Here is a 15,368-nt window from a genome sequence, read left to right on the forward strand (position 1 = left end):
TTCATCACTCTCGCTCAAGAAATTCCTCCCCATCTCCATGCTAAAATGACGGCCCCACTATTCTGATGCTGTGTCTTCCAGTCTTAAACTCCTCCACTATAGGAAATATCCTCTCCACATCCACTTTCTTGAGGCCTTTCAATATTCAATAGATTTTAATGGGGTCACTCCTCATTCTTCTGAATTCCAGTGAGTACAGGCCCAAAGCCATCAAACGCTCTTCATGTGACAATCCTTTCAAATCCAGAATGATTTTCATGAACCTCCTTTGAACCCTCTCCATTGTCAGCACATCCTTTAGGGGCCCAAAAGTGAGGAACAAGATGATAATGAGGTAGGTTGTGAGCTCAAGATTCTGTCTTATTGTACAAGGAAACCATTCAATAGTCACAAGTACAATACAACTATTTAAAGGCCCGCCATTAGTCAACCATTAAAGGTCATAGTTCATAGTAATTGGTAAATGAACCAGAGGTGAAAGGAGCTAAAGCTGTCCTGATTGGTAGCGTGAAAACGTTCCACTCAGTGGGGCCAATGGATTCCATTCTTTTCCAAAGTTAGAGCTATATCTCAGAGTCAGAGTGCAAGGTGTTATTGCTATGGTTTAGCTCTTAGAACAAGGGTCCCCCACCTCTTTTCGCACCGCAGACCGGTTTAATATTGACAATATTCTTGCGGACTGGCCGGCCCGGATGGGGGGGTGGGGGTGGAGGGGGGGAGGTGTTCAAGTAGGGTTAAACTCACCTCAACATGTCTTTTACAGTTAGGGTTGCCAACTTTCTCACTCCCAAATAAGGGACAAAAGTAGCAGTCAAATACAGGACACTTGTGTTTACCCCGAGAAAGACTAACATGACTATGAAGCCTTGCACGGGCACTTGTGTGCGGATTTTTTTCCACAAATCGGTTTTGGCTTAATCTTCCCGACTATACTGTACATACAGTACATTATTTCTACTTTATATAGGCTGTGTATTTATCATATCATTCTTGCTTTTACTATATGTTAGTGTTATTTTAGGTTTTATGTGTTATTTGGCATGATTTGGTAGGTTATTTTTTGGGTCTGGGAACGTTTAAAAATTTTTCCCTTATAAATTAATGGTGATTGCTTGTTCACTTTACACCATTTCGGCAGGAAAGGTTTCATAGCAACGCTCTACCTTAGCGGGGGAAATACGGGACAAGGGTGGTCCCGTATGGGACAAACCAATTTAGCCCAATATACAGGATGTCCCGGCAAATACGGGACAGTTGGCAACCCTATGTTCAAATTCAACAATGCGTGACAGGGAATGAGGAAAGGTGCAGCTGACTCATATCGTTTCCTCGCGGCCCGGTAGCACATGCTTTGCAGTCTGGTACCAGTCCACGGCCCAGTGGTTGGGGACTGCTGTCTTAGAACATTCCGAACAGGCGTAACATTGTAGGCAACATATTAAGCAAAGGATTTGATGATCCCATCGGGAGCAAAGGGCAAGGGTTCCCAGCGATAGGCTAAATTGCCTTGTGCGCAGAAATATCTCCATAATCCTGCATATGTGCAGTATTTAAAATCTACCCGAGCCAAGTGTGAGTCAACAAGCCAAGCCTTCACCTTCTCTCTCCCATATGAAAGATTCTGTCTGAACTAACGTTTGAGTTGTTCTTTACTTTAATCATCTGTTATGATGATCAAATCATCTTTTAATCATTTCTGATCTTGTTCCTGTCATGGTTTTGGACTTGTGTCAAACCCCAGCATCGAGGACATCTTCGTAGAGCAAAACCGCAAAAAGGCGGCATCCGTCATTAAGGTACCACACCACCCAGGACGTGCCCCCTTCTCATTGCTACCATCAGAGAGGCGGTACAGGTGCCCGAAGGCACACACTCAACAATTCAGGAACAGCTTTTTCTCCTCTGCCATCAGATTTCTGAGTAGACATTGAAACCACGAACACTGCCTCACTATTTCTTTTATCTTTTTTTGCACTACTTATTTAATTTAACATATATATATATATATATATATATATATATATACTGCATAATAATAAAAGCTGTAAATTATATTACCATAGTTTACAGTTTTTATTGTGTATTGCGATATACTACTGCTGCAAAATCAACAAATTTCACGACATATGCCAGTAATATTAAACTTGATTCTGATCCTGAATGGTCCCCCTCAGAAAAGTGTATACTAGATAGCAAATAAGCTCTTCTCGGACTTCCAGCCAGGTATCCTAGAGAACTTGCATGGGAATAGAATCCATGAGTGAGATTATGGACCATAACACCTTCAGTGCATTTAGTCTATACTTAGCTGAAAACAACCAAGCAGGTGTGAGCTGATTGTACGGGAGAGAAACATGCCCTTGAGAGGGATAATAAATCAGCCAAAATTAAATGGCAGTGCAGACTCGATGGGCTGAATGGCCTAATTCTGCTCCTGTGTCGTGTAGTTAAGATGGTAGGAACGTTCAATATTAGACTGCAGAAGAGAGGAGAGAAAAAAAGTTCTGGCGTGTGGGGGACGGAGAGCATCTCTCCTCGAAAACGATGTTGATTTGGCAGGCTGATGCCCGCTGTGATTTTGGGTTGTGAGCTGGTGCCATCATAAACAATTACAGTGCAAGCAAGTTTACTCATTACAGGTTAATTGAACATAAATATTTGATTTGTATTAAAAGGAATTGATTTAGTATGCGTGGATAATTTGCCACAGAGCTTCTCCGGCACAAATAATTTATTAATAGTCAAATTACCTAGAGAGCTTTCTCAAATTTCCAGAGTAATTGGAAACTTGGAGAGCTGCTTTAAAGCATATTTAATTCATTCATTTTTTGAAGACAAGATTGTGATGAGGAGGAAAAGCTGGATGGACACATCATTGTGAAATTTATGTAATTTTTTCCCTTATTTCTTTATTTCTCAAGATGTGGGCGCTATCGGTAAAGTCAGCATTTGTAGCCCATCCCTAACTGAGTCAAAGGATACCAGTGCTGGGGAAATGGACAGTAGTACTGAATAACAAGGGAAGCTGGTTAGGTTCTCCTCTTGTTAAAGATAGCTGTTATACCGCACTTCTTTGAGGAATGTGTCTGTGCATTACTAAACCATTTAGCAGCCTGTGTCCAAATTCTGTCTCATTCTTGCTGCTTCATATTGTGCCATGAAACATGTAATCAATTCCAGCACAATGAATTGAATGTTTATCTATCTCTGTCTCACAATTAACCTCTGGTGGATTTTAGAGGGCATTTTGGGGAGCCAGTCTTGTAAAGCAGTTAGAAATTGGCAGGTGTCAAAGTTCAAAGTTAGTTTATTATCACATTGACATACGTCATTGCGGGCATCGCTGACTTGTGGTTGGGAGTAGCTCACAGCTGAGAACTTAACATCCAAGGATACGCATTGTATTGAAATGATAGGCAGGTGGGCAGAGGACGTGGGGTGGCTTAACTGCCAAAAAAATAAATCAGATCCTTAGAAAGAACTGATATAGGATCAGGAGATGTCGAATCCTTGTGGATAGAGTTAAGAAACTGCAAAGGTAAAAAGACCTTGATGGGAGTTGTACACAGGCCTCCGAACAGTAACCTGGATGTGGGCTACAAATTGAAATGGGAGACAGAAAAGGCATATAAAAAGGACAGTGTTATGATGACCATGGGGGATGAAGATATGCAGGTGGATTGCAAAAATTAGACTGGTGCTAGATCCCAAGATAAGCAATTTGTAAAATGATTGGGAGTTGGCTTTTTAGAGCAGCCTGGGGTTAAGTCCGCTTGAGAAAGGCACTTCTGGATTGGGTGTTGTGTGGTGAACAATACCAATCCAGAATTGATCAGCGAGCTCAAGGTAAAGGACCGATTCGGAGGCAGTAATCACATTACATTAGAACTCACTCTGCATTTTGAGAGGGAGAAGCTACATTTGGATGCACAGTATCAGTATCGCAGTTGAGTAAAGGTAACTACAGAGAAGGAGAATGGCCAAAGTTGATTAGAAGGGGATACTAGCAGAAATGGCTGGAATTTCTGTGACTAATTTGGAAGATGCAGGTCTGAAGATAGATAAGTCACCTGGACCAGATGAACTACACACCAGGGTTCTGAAAAAGGTAGCTAAAGAGATTGTGGAGACATTAATAATGATCTTTCAAAAAAAAACTCACTAGATTCTGGAATAGTTCTGGAGGACTGGAAAATCAACATAGCTGAGAAGGAATTTCTTTGGCCAGATGAGTGGTGAATCTGTGGAATTCACTGCGGCAGGCGGCTGTGGAGGCCAAGTCATTGGTCATACTTAAAGCAGATGTTGACGGGTTCTTGATTAGTAAGGGCATCCAATGTTTCGGGGAGAAGGGAGGTGAAAGGGATAAAAAATCAGCCACGATGGAATGACAGAGCAAACTCAAATTCTGTTCCTATTTCTTTTGATCCTATTTCACAAGAAGATAATTGACTAATTTGTTTGTTATACCTGCTATTCATAAGCTGTTTAACAGTTGAGAGGCGTTTGTTAGCTGTGTGTAAGAGTCAAAAAGCTATACAGCATGGAATAAGGCCTCCCAACCAACAACTTATAAAGCTGTATCCCTAAAACGAAGCAATTTCCAGAGACAAATACACGATTCACAAAGTAATCTGTCTTACCTTTTGATTTTATTGTTTGTTATCAAGCAGAAGATTATAGATAAAAACTGAAAGTATGTTCCACTAGACTCACGACATCTTCTAGCCTGCTGTTATAACTATTGAACAGAAGCCTGATATGATGAGATGAACTCTTGCCTGCCAGCACTGCACTCTCTCTGTCACTCTAACACGATTCTGCATTCTGTTATCATCTTCTGTTGTAATGAAGTGATCTGAATGGATGGCATGCAAGACACATTTTTTCACTGTACATGACAATAATAAACCAATTTACCAATTTAAAGAAGCATAAAAAGATCACAGCATTACTCTCACAAAGAAAGGAAACACAAACTTGCGTCTGCAGCCAAGCGGCGATCCCAGTATTTGTTGGCTGTTTCCGGACAGACCTGTAGATTAAGGTAGTGAGGTAAAGAGGTCATGAAAGAAATTTCAAAGCTTGGAGCCCAGGTGCCTAACGGTGGAGCAACCAAGTTCGAGGATGGTCAGCTCGGAGAGTTATCCTCAACTCAGGCAACCTCTGAAGTCAAGTATGACTTCAATAGTTTATAAAATAGCACACAAACTCTTCAAGCAAATCAGAGGAATAAACACTCGATGTTTGGGCCAAGACTTTTCACCGGGACTGGAAAGGAAGGCGAAAAGGTTGTCCGTGATTCTCCTATATTCCAGGGAATAAAGACCTAACCTGGTCAACCTCTCCCTATAACTTAGTCCTTTTAGTCCTGCTAATGTCCTTGTAAATCTTTTCTGCACTCCTTCCAGTTTAGTCACATCTTTCCTAATAAGAGACTATAAGACAATAGGATATAGAAGAGAATTAGCCATTTGGCCCATCGAGTCTGCTCCGCCATTCCGTCATGGCTGATCCAATTCTCCTCGCAGGCCTAATCTCCTGTCTTCTCCCCGTATCCCTTCAAGCCCTGAACAGTCAAGAATATGTCAACCTCTGCCTCTGCAGCATTCCACAGATTCACTACTCTCTGGCAAAGAAGGGGGACCAAAACTGTAAACATCTCTTCATGTTTTGGGGTCAATACAGAAATTGATTATTGCACAGACTCTAATGGGAGGATGATTCTCTGTTCTCTCCTCAGCAGGAAATTGCCTTTTCCCAAATATGGAGCAGGAAGCAGCAGCCTCTGCCATGTGCCTTCAAAGTGGAAAGATTCAACTCAGCAACAACCCAGCTCTCCTGTAGGATCTGTGTCCGACAGCTCAAAGGCAACGAGCAGACCTTTCACATCAATACCTCCATCCTTGAGGTAAGCTTCACAGGCATTCCCTGGACCAGGTTCATGGTCTTCTGATGTAGCACATCTACTTCAAGGTTCAATGTGTTGTGCATTCAGGGATACTCTTCGGCACGCCACTGTTAGAACACGTGGTTGCTTGGTTTGCTGTCACCTTCCTGTCAGCTCAAAGTTCAAAGTAAATTTTAACTTTGACTTTGAACTTTATTTGAGTTACTGTCACCTTCCTGTCAGCATGAACCAGCCTGGCCATTCTTCTCTGACCTCTCTCATTAACAAGGTGTTTTTGCCCACAGAACTGCTGCTGTCTGGATTTTTTGTTTCTCGCACCATTTTCCGTAAACTCTAGAGACTGTTGTGCATGGATATCCCAGGGGATCAGCAGTTTCTGAGATACTCAAACAACCCCATCTGGCACCAACAATCATTCCACAGTCAGAATCACTTAGATCAGATTTCTTCCCCATTCTGATGTTTGGTCTGAACAACTGAACCTCTTGACCATGTCTGCGTGCCTTTATGCATTGAGTTGCTGCCACATGATTGGCTGATTAGGTATTTGTGTTAGCGAGCAGGTGTGCAGGTGTAGATTTTGTGTTGGCAAAGAGAAGGAATTCTTACTGTAGTGTTCTGTAGTACCAACTGTAAGACTGGGCTTCAATTCCTGCCACTGTATGTAAAGAGTTTGTACATTCTGCCCGTGAACGAATGCCCTAATTCTGCTCCTATGTCTGATGGTCTTATGACCCTGTGTGCTTCCTCTGGGTATTTCAGTTTCCTCCCCACACTCCAGAGATGAATGGTTAGGGTAAGTGAGTTGTGGGCATGTTACATTAGTGCCAGAAGTGTGGTGGCACTTGAAGGCTGCCCAGCACCATCTTGCTGGTTTGATTTGATTTGACACAAACAATGCATTTTGCCTTTCAAATGCAACAAATAAACCTCGTCTTTATCTTTATTTGTCCAACCAAGCGCTGACCATTTCTTTTGAAAAGGGTTCCAGTTAGTCCCATTCTGCTCTCTGTGACACTTCTACCTGGAGTATCTCCTCGCAATGTAATCTGTTTCTATAGCTCGATCAGCAAAGTGCTCCAAATTAAAAAGCAAATTTAAAAACTGCAGAAGCAGAAAACCCAAATTAAAAAACACGGGGGAAACTCAGCAAGCCAGGCCGCATCTTATGAAGAGAGAAACAGAGTAAATGTTTCCGGTCAGTGACCTTTCACCTCAACCATGTGCTTCAAATCCTAATCATAGTCTGTAAAGTTGTTTCTCTCTGTGCTGTTTCTGAATCAGAATCAGGTTTATTGTCACTGATAATGTCATGAAATTTGTTGTTTTGTGACAGAGGTATAATGCAAAACATTAAAAAAATAGTATAGGTTACAATGAATAAATAAATACCCGTAGATTGATAGAGAGACAGGTAGATCGTATTTGGAGGGACTCCATTGGTCAGGGTTGAATATGGAGAGCAGGCTCCCCCCCCAACACAGCGGGTGAATCTACAGGAACGGCAGAGACCAGCAGCGTCACAGGCGATGCCAGTCAGCATTGAACTCAGTGTAGGATTGCCTAAGGGACTCTGGCTCCAGATATTTCAGGGTTTACTCCCAAAATCTTCTCTGAGAGTGGGTACAGCTGCAAGGCTGTGGGGGGTCCCAGATCAGAGTTTTCCTTCTCCTAGATGAGCTGCCAACCACGGCCGATGAGCCCCATCTGCCCAAATAGATTGTACTAAAGGAGAGCTGAATATTGAGGTAGGACCGTTCAGAAATCTGATGGCAGAGAGTAAGATGCTGCTCCTAAAACTTAAACGCAAAATGCTGGAAATCTTGAAAAACGCACACAAATTGCTGCAGGCCCAAGAAGTCAATTGTTTATACCCCTCCATAGATGCTGCCCGACCTGCTGGAGTTCCTCCATCGCTTTGTGCGCGTTCCTAGAAAATAGACTGTGTATCTTCAGGCTCCTGAACCTCCTCCGTGATGAGGGTAATGAGAAGAGGACATGTCCTCGATGGTGAGGGTCCCCTGCCTTCTTGAGGTGCTCACTGCCTTTTGAAGATGTCCTCGAAGGGGTGGAGGCTTGTGCCTGTGTTGGAGCTGGTGGAGCCTGTAATCCTCTGCAACTTCTGGAACCACTGATTTTGCAGTTGGTCTCAAAAAAATAGGCCTCAGCTTTAATCATAAATACAAGTCTGCAGATGCTAGAAATCCAGAGTAACACACACAAGATGCTAGAGGAACTCAGCAGGCCAGGCAGCTTCTATAGAGTCAATGTTTCAGGCCAAATCTCTTCACCAAGATTGGCGAAGGGTCTGTGCCCAAAATATCGTCTCTTTATTTCTCTCCATCGGTGCTGCCTGACCTGCTGAGTTCCTGCAACATGTTGTATGTGCTACTCAACTTTGGGTGGTAGGATGGAGGTGTAAGGTGCTCCTTCCCTCTGCTAGCCAGCAAATCACCCTTGAACAAGGTGTAGCACCTGTTTAGATCCTCCACTCCTGGTCAGGGTCAGGCGAGCTATGAGAGCAGATGGTGGATGGTCCTATGAGCAGCTGGTGCACATCATAAGTCCTGGTTATGGGACCACTGACACCAGGCAGACAATCTCTGAAGAGTATTGATAATGGCTGGGGCCACCTGTCTTGTAAAGACACTGCCCAGAAGAAGGCAACGGCAAACCACTTCCGTAGAAAAATTTACCAAGTACAATCATGGTCACGGAAAGACCATGATCACCCATGTCATACGATATGGCACATAGCAAACAAACTCAAATTTAATCACTCTATAATATTCTTCATAATATTAAGCAAACCTGTGAGAAAGAAAAAGGTAACTCACCACTTTATGTTTGCACTGTTCCCTGTGGTGTTAGGATTTTGGCTTGAAATGTTAAATCGCTGATTTATCACTTTTACTCATTATGTGAGAGTCTGCAAGAGGCCTTATAGTGCATAAAACATGGTACTTGGAAGGCATTTCAAATCCAATCAATAACCATTTTAAAATTACCCTGGTGGTTCTAGCCTTTGAAAGAAGGATATGAATTTCTGTGGTCATATTAATGTCCCTCTCAAGCAGTCACTGACCCACAGTGAATTAAATACATCTAAAATGTAGTTATTGTTATGGTGTGTAAAATTTGACAGCTAATTTAGAGGGTCTCACAATGTGATGACGGATCTGTTTGTTGGTAAAGTTGACTGGGGTGTAAGGATTGTCAAAGGCACACCACTCCTAATCAAGATAACAGCATGGAATCTTTTACATGGATTTGGAAGAGCAAGCAGTATTTCATTCCTTAGCTCCCAAGCAAAGGGAAGTACTGCTAACAAAGCAGCATTCCCTCAGCCTTAATGTTGGCATTGAAGTTGCTGGAACAGGACGTGAATTCTCACATTTCTATCGAAGGAAATGATTTATGGCATCATGAGGCAGCACGGTAACGTGGCTGTTAGCGTAACGCTGTTATAGTGCCAGCGACGGGGTTCAATTGCACCAGAGTTTGTACATTCTCGCCATGACCTCATTGGTTTCCTTGGGGTGCTCCGGTTTCCTCCCACACCCCAAAGATGCACGGGGCAGTAGATTAATGGGTCCCATGGGTGAAATTGGACAGCGAGGGCTCATTGGGCCAGATGGCCCTGTTACCGTGCTGGCCTCTAAGTAAAATCATACGGCACAGAAACAAGGTCAATGGCAACTGAGGTTTCCATCTAAGCTGGTCCTATTTGCCTTATTTTGTCACCTCACGCTTTCAGCCTTTCCTATTCATTTCCCTGTCTGGGTGTCTATTAAAAGTTATGAATGCACTTGCCACGACCTCTTCCTCTGGCAGATCATTCTGTATATGGACCTCCCTCTGAGAGAAGAAGTTGCCCTTTAGACTCCTCCCAAATGTTCAGGCTCACCTCCATGAATATAAAACAGCATTGGAAGCCAAGACTTCGATGGCCTCATCCTGCGTCATTTTAGTGGATTTGGCATTCAGGACTTCTTCCTCCGCTTAACGAAAGGAAGAACAGCAATGCCATTTTCAAACCAGGCAACAATAGAAATCTGCTCCAATGTGTAGCAAAGTATCTTTAAGGATGATGATGGAGCGGACGTGAAGGGAGAAATTTGAATGCACCGTCTGGGAGAGTGGTTGAGGTGGAGCCACTGACAGAATTTAAGTGTCTAGATAAGCTTTGATCTAAGTTTAGTCATTGAGGGCTTTAGACCAAGTGCTGGGATATGGGGTTAATTCAGAACAGTGCCCACTGTCAGCATGGGCAAGTTGGGCAGAATGGCCTCTTTCCATACAGTACGATTCCGCGATTCTAATTTACTAAAACTAGAATGCACAGCAAGAGGAGGGGATGGAACCTTATAATGATTATGTTACAGAAGCAGTTAGGCAAGCCACAGAAGTATACAGTATCCTATTGTCAGCAAATAGGTCCAAATGCGGTCCTAATGCAGGCAAAAATGCAAAGCATAGGAGGATACGGTGCTAATGTGGGCAAATGAGTTTAATGTAGTTGGGCACAAAGGTCGGCATGGAGATGGTAGGCCGAAGGGCCCATTTCTATGCTGTTTGATTCGAAGGCTGTAGTACCAAGGACAAAACCAGCAGAGAAGAATGTGGAGTGACTAGGAATGTTCAACCTATAACCACCAAAGTGGTTTGATAGAGCTGCTCAGAACCTTGAAGGGTTTTAGATACTAATTCCAGTGGCAGAATAGTTCACAGTCATAATCATAGAATCATTATGATGCAAAATGAGACCAATTAGCCCACTAACTCTACACCAGAAATGTATCTTACAGTGATCTAGAATGGTAGGGGTAAGTATATTCTGCCTTTGCATCTCTCCTTCATCATCAGTAAGCATTCTTTCCTCCATGTAAGAGTAGATTTTGTTTGCCAACTAGCCTGAATCTGCCGTTGCTACCATCTGTAGACAATGCGCACCATTTTTATGTCATTATGAGAGGGTAAGGAAACCAGCATAAGCACTGGCCTGATGGGCCACAAGGCTCGTGACAGACTTTTTTTTTAAAAATGAGAGGGTAAGGTTAAATGTCAGTGGACAGTAGAATTAATTAGATAAATCTTATAAAGATCCAGCATGAGGTGAAGCTGACTGAAGTACCATCTTCTCCATCCATCAGTATGAATGTTTTTGCTTCATTTGCACAAGATGTACTACTTCAGATTGAATAAGGTAAAAATGTACGTCATTTTTACATTATAACAACAGTAAAATGGTTGTAGATGTTCGAAAAAATATTAGAAAGGTTAGCTTTATTTGTCACATGTACATCAGAGCACTGAAAAATAGAGTGAAGTACGTCAAACTTATATTGAAAATTTTGATCACAAAAAACCTGCAGATGCTGGAAATCCAAAGCAACACAGTCAAAGCACCAGAGGAACTCAGCAGGTCAGGCATCATCTATGGAACTGAATAAACAGTCAACGCTTTGGGCCGAGACCCTTCTCCAGGAATTTTAAATGCTCTACCTTCAAGGGCAGCTGTCCTAAAGTGTGGATCAGTGTGAGGTTAAGTCCATGATGTCCCGCAATCCTCAAAGCCAAGTTGCTGTCAGTCTCACTGCCATTGTTATACACACTGCCTTAACAGAGTTTATTAAAATTCCCCATGGATTCATTCAACTCATGCGATGTTGGTTATTTCAGGAGATGTTGATTAACTGTGTGACACCAATGCTAGCCCCTATCAACATCATTTTGCATTGTAAGGTACTGTCCTGTATCGAGATAGCCCATTCATCTGAGGTATCTTGTGGTATTTCATTCAATTGCTGTAGAATCTATAGAAAAACTAGTGAGTGGTTGTTGCTGACAAAATAAATTCATTCCTGTTCCATTGCCAATGTCACCAATTGTACGAACACCTCTGGAGTTGCCCCATCCAAACTACTAGTGATACTCTTGTCCATGCTTTCAAATCCAGATATAATGCTCACCTGCCTTCTTCCTTGCAAGGGCTAGGAGCTCATCCAAAACTCTACTCTCTATGGTCTACCTCGTGCTGTTTTCTCATCATCTCTATACCCACTGGCCTGTGTTGGCTCTGGCAATCCAGTGCAGTGTTTTTCAAATGCTCTTCACAATTCGTTCAATTTTATCTATCTTGTTTAGAGATACATCGCGGAACAGGGCCTTCTGGACCACCCCAGCAACCCATCTATTTTATCACAATGACCAAATAACCTACTAACTGGTGCATCTTTAGAGTTTGGGAGGAAACCGGAGCACTTGGAGGAAACCCACGCGGTCACAGGGAGAACGTACAAACTCTTTACAGACAACACCAGAATTGAACTCCAAACTCAGACTCCCCAAGCTGTAACCACTACGTCACCATGGAGCCCTGGAAATTCCTCCAACCCACAAAACTCTCTGAGATCGCTGCACTCTCCCATTATTTCACATGATGTATGGTTTAATCGTTTAATTGGGCACTGAACATGCTCCTAGTGCATCCATGGCTGTTTGAACCAGCAGGTGTGGATGGGGATCTGTGGAGAATATGAAGGGATTAGTGAAAGCGGGTGCTCGGTGATCAGAACAGTGACCATGTACTCTGTTTCGGTGCTGTTGGCCTGGAGATCATTTAATTCCAATCTCAAACCCGTAACCTGTATCAACACAACTGTGGTAACCACCCATCCCCAGGTGCCCAAATGAGTGGCAATATCTAGTGAGTGGGCTGGATTAGTGCAGGAGCAGAAAAAGCTGCAGAGCAATGTAAAATCAGTCATCTCACCACAGGCACTAGCCTTCCCTCCATCTTCAACAAGGTGATGCCTCAAAAAGGCAGCATCCATCATTAAGGACCCCCACCACCCAGGACATGCCCTCTTCTCATTACCACCATCAGAGAGGAAGTACAGGGGCCTGAAGACACACACTGAACATTTTAATAACTGTTTCTTCTCCTCCACCATCAGATTTCTGAATGGACAATGAACCCATGATCACTACCTCCCTATATTTGCACTACTTACTTAATTTTATGTTTTTCTGTTTTATTTTACCTATCGTACTGTACTGCTGCCACAAAATAACAAATTTCACGACATATGTCAATGGTAATGAACCTGGTTCTGATTTTTAATGGCTTCTCATTTAGGCCTGGTTTAAACCAAAAGAAATCAATTTTTTTTTCACAAGTTCTACTTAACACTCATTTACGTGAATCCTAAGCTAATCGCATTTTATTCTCCCCCGTATTTCCATCAGTACCCCGCAAATTCTAATGGCTTGCACTGTAGTGGTAGTTTACTGTCAGCAATTCATCATCGTCATTCCGTGAAATATCATATGATGTGGGCGGTCATTTCACAATTTACAGTGGGCAATTAGTCCACCAGACTCTGACTAAGATTCGTTTATCACATGTACATTGAAGCATACAATGAATTGTGTGTTTTGTGTTCTCAACGAACCTAGGGATGTGCAGGGTGGGCAGCCCGCAAGGCATTGCAACATATTCCGGCTCCAACATAGGATGCCCACGGGGCTTGGCAGAATAACAGAGAATGCAACAAAACAGAACACAACAGGCAGCAAGTCAGCAGCAAAAGAAGCCCCATTTCCTCCCCCCACCCCCACGCACCCACATCAATGGGCAGTCCTCCAGCCCCAGGATAGGCCTCCAGTCTCCAGGCTTCAGTCATCGGGCTTCAACTTTGACCTTCAGGCTCCAATCTTCGATACCGACACCCCCCCCACCCCCCGCCGACTAGCCGATGACAGGACCCCAAACACCCAGGAATGAAGCTACACACTTTTAGTGGGAGGAAACCAGAGCATTCAGGAAAACCCACGCCGTCTCAGGGAGCACACATGAACTTCACATAGAGAGTGCAGGAAGTCAGAATTGAACTGGGCTCACTACAATTGTGAGACAGCAGCCCTGCGAGCCGCATAGCTGAGCTGCCTCGACTACGTAAAGCCACACTAAGGGAATGATTGTCTGCCGGCCCAGTCCCAAAAAACAATCATATTTAATGCCCTGTATTAATTTTATTCTATTCACGCGAACCATCTGTACTCATGCTCAGAGGAATCTCAAAGTTGCAGTTAGTAAGCAACTTTAGTTAGAAAGTTAAATTTAGTTAAGAAGTTATTTAGTAAAATAATTGATCTACTGTACCAAAAAGTTAGACAGCCAGCATTTGGATAGAATATTTTAATTCAACTGATTTCGCTTCCCTTCCTTCATCTGAGTAGCCAACTCAGCAGAATTGGAAAGAATAAGTGAAAAATCATTTCCTGAAGTAATAAATCCAACATTTAATTGGCTCTGACCTTCCTCTTGCCCGATTAGCCTCCAAAGAACAAGGGAGCAAGCCAATAATTTCTATGACTCAGGGACTGCCTGAGAAGGACTCAAGATCCAAAAGAAGCTCACAAGAATGTCTCGGAAATGAATGGATAATACATGAGGAGCATTTGAATTATCCAGGCCTGTACTCGCAGGAGTTTAGAAGAATGACGGGGTATCTCATTGAAACCTACTCAATATTTACAGCTCCAGACAGAGTGGATCTGGAAATGATGTTTCCTATAGTGGAGGAGACTAGGACCAGAGGGCATAGCCTCAAAATATAAGGATGTCCCCTTAGAACAGAGATGAGCAGGAATTTTTTTAGCCAGAGACTGGTGATTTTTTTGCTGTATTTAGCTGTGGAGGCTAAGTCATTGGGTATATTTAAAACAGAAGTTGGTAGTTCCTTGCTGAGTAAAGACCTCAAAACTTATGGGGAGAAGTCAGGACAATAGGGTTAATAAAGCAGCCATGTTGGAATGGTGGAGAAAACTTGATGGGCTGAATGGCCTAATTCTGCTCCTTTGTCCTTATGGTCTTACTACAAAGAGGTATTCTAGTGAGATTTTTAATAAAGGTTACATTAATGCAGCCATTGCATTCCATTTATATATAATCAATTTGTGTTTAAGAGCAGCAATTGATGTACCCTGTGGCATCCAGTGTCTTTGTGTATGTGAGCTGATAAAACCATAAGACATAGGAGCAGAATTAGGCCACTTGGCCTTTCAGGTCTTCTCTACCATTCCATCATGGCTGATTCATTATCACTCTCAACCCCATTCTCCTCCCTTCTTCCTCTAACCCTTGATGTTCTGGTTAACCAGGAAACTATCAACCTCTGCTTGAAATATACTGAATAACTTTGCCTCATAGCCATCCACAATGATGAATTCCACAATTACACTACCCTCTGCTTAAGAAATTCCTTCTACTGTACCTCTGTTCCAAATGGGCATCCCTCTGTTCCGAGGCTGTGCCCTCTAGTCCTAGACTCACCCACTCTAGGAAACGTTCTCTCCACATCCACTCTATCTGGGCCTTTCGATATTTGATAAGTTTCATTGAGATCTTTCCTTTATTCTTCAAAACTCCAGCGAGTACTGGCCTAGAGCC

The 15,368-nt window shown here is 42.9% G+C and overlaps 1 protein-coding gene across 5 annotated transcripts in view; it reads left to right on the forward strand.

Moving 5' to 3' along the window:
* LOC140201841 (netrin receptor UNC5D-like) overlaps positions 1-15,368 on the forward strand; it is a 903,393-nt gene that overhangs the window by 875,057 nt on the left and 12,968 nt on the right. For 3 of the 5 annotated variants that reach the window (XM_072266557.1, XM_072266559.1, XM_072266560.1), the window contains exon 15: positions 5,744-5,911. In XM_072266557.1, coding sequence (XP_072122658.1) covers positions 5,744-5,911 — 168 coding nt within the window. Of the gene's footprint in view, positions 1-5,743; positions 5,912-12,058; positions 12,142-15,368 lie in introns of those variants that run through there. The other 2 variants (XM_072266561.1, XM_072266558.1) reach the window with 2 other exon arrangements.

The sequence above is a fragment of the Mobula birostris genome, chromosome 8 (assembly GCF_030028105.1).
Source record: "Mobula birostris isolate sMobBir1 chromosome 8, sMobBir1.hap1, whole genome shotgun sequence".
Taxonomy (NCBI): Eukaryota; Metazoa; Chordata; class Chondrichthyes; order Myliobatiformes; family Myliobatidae; genus Mobula; species Mobula birostris.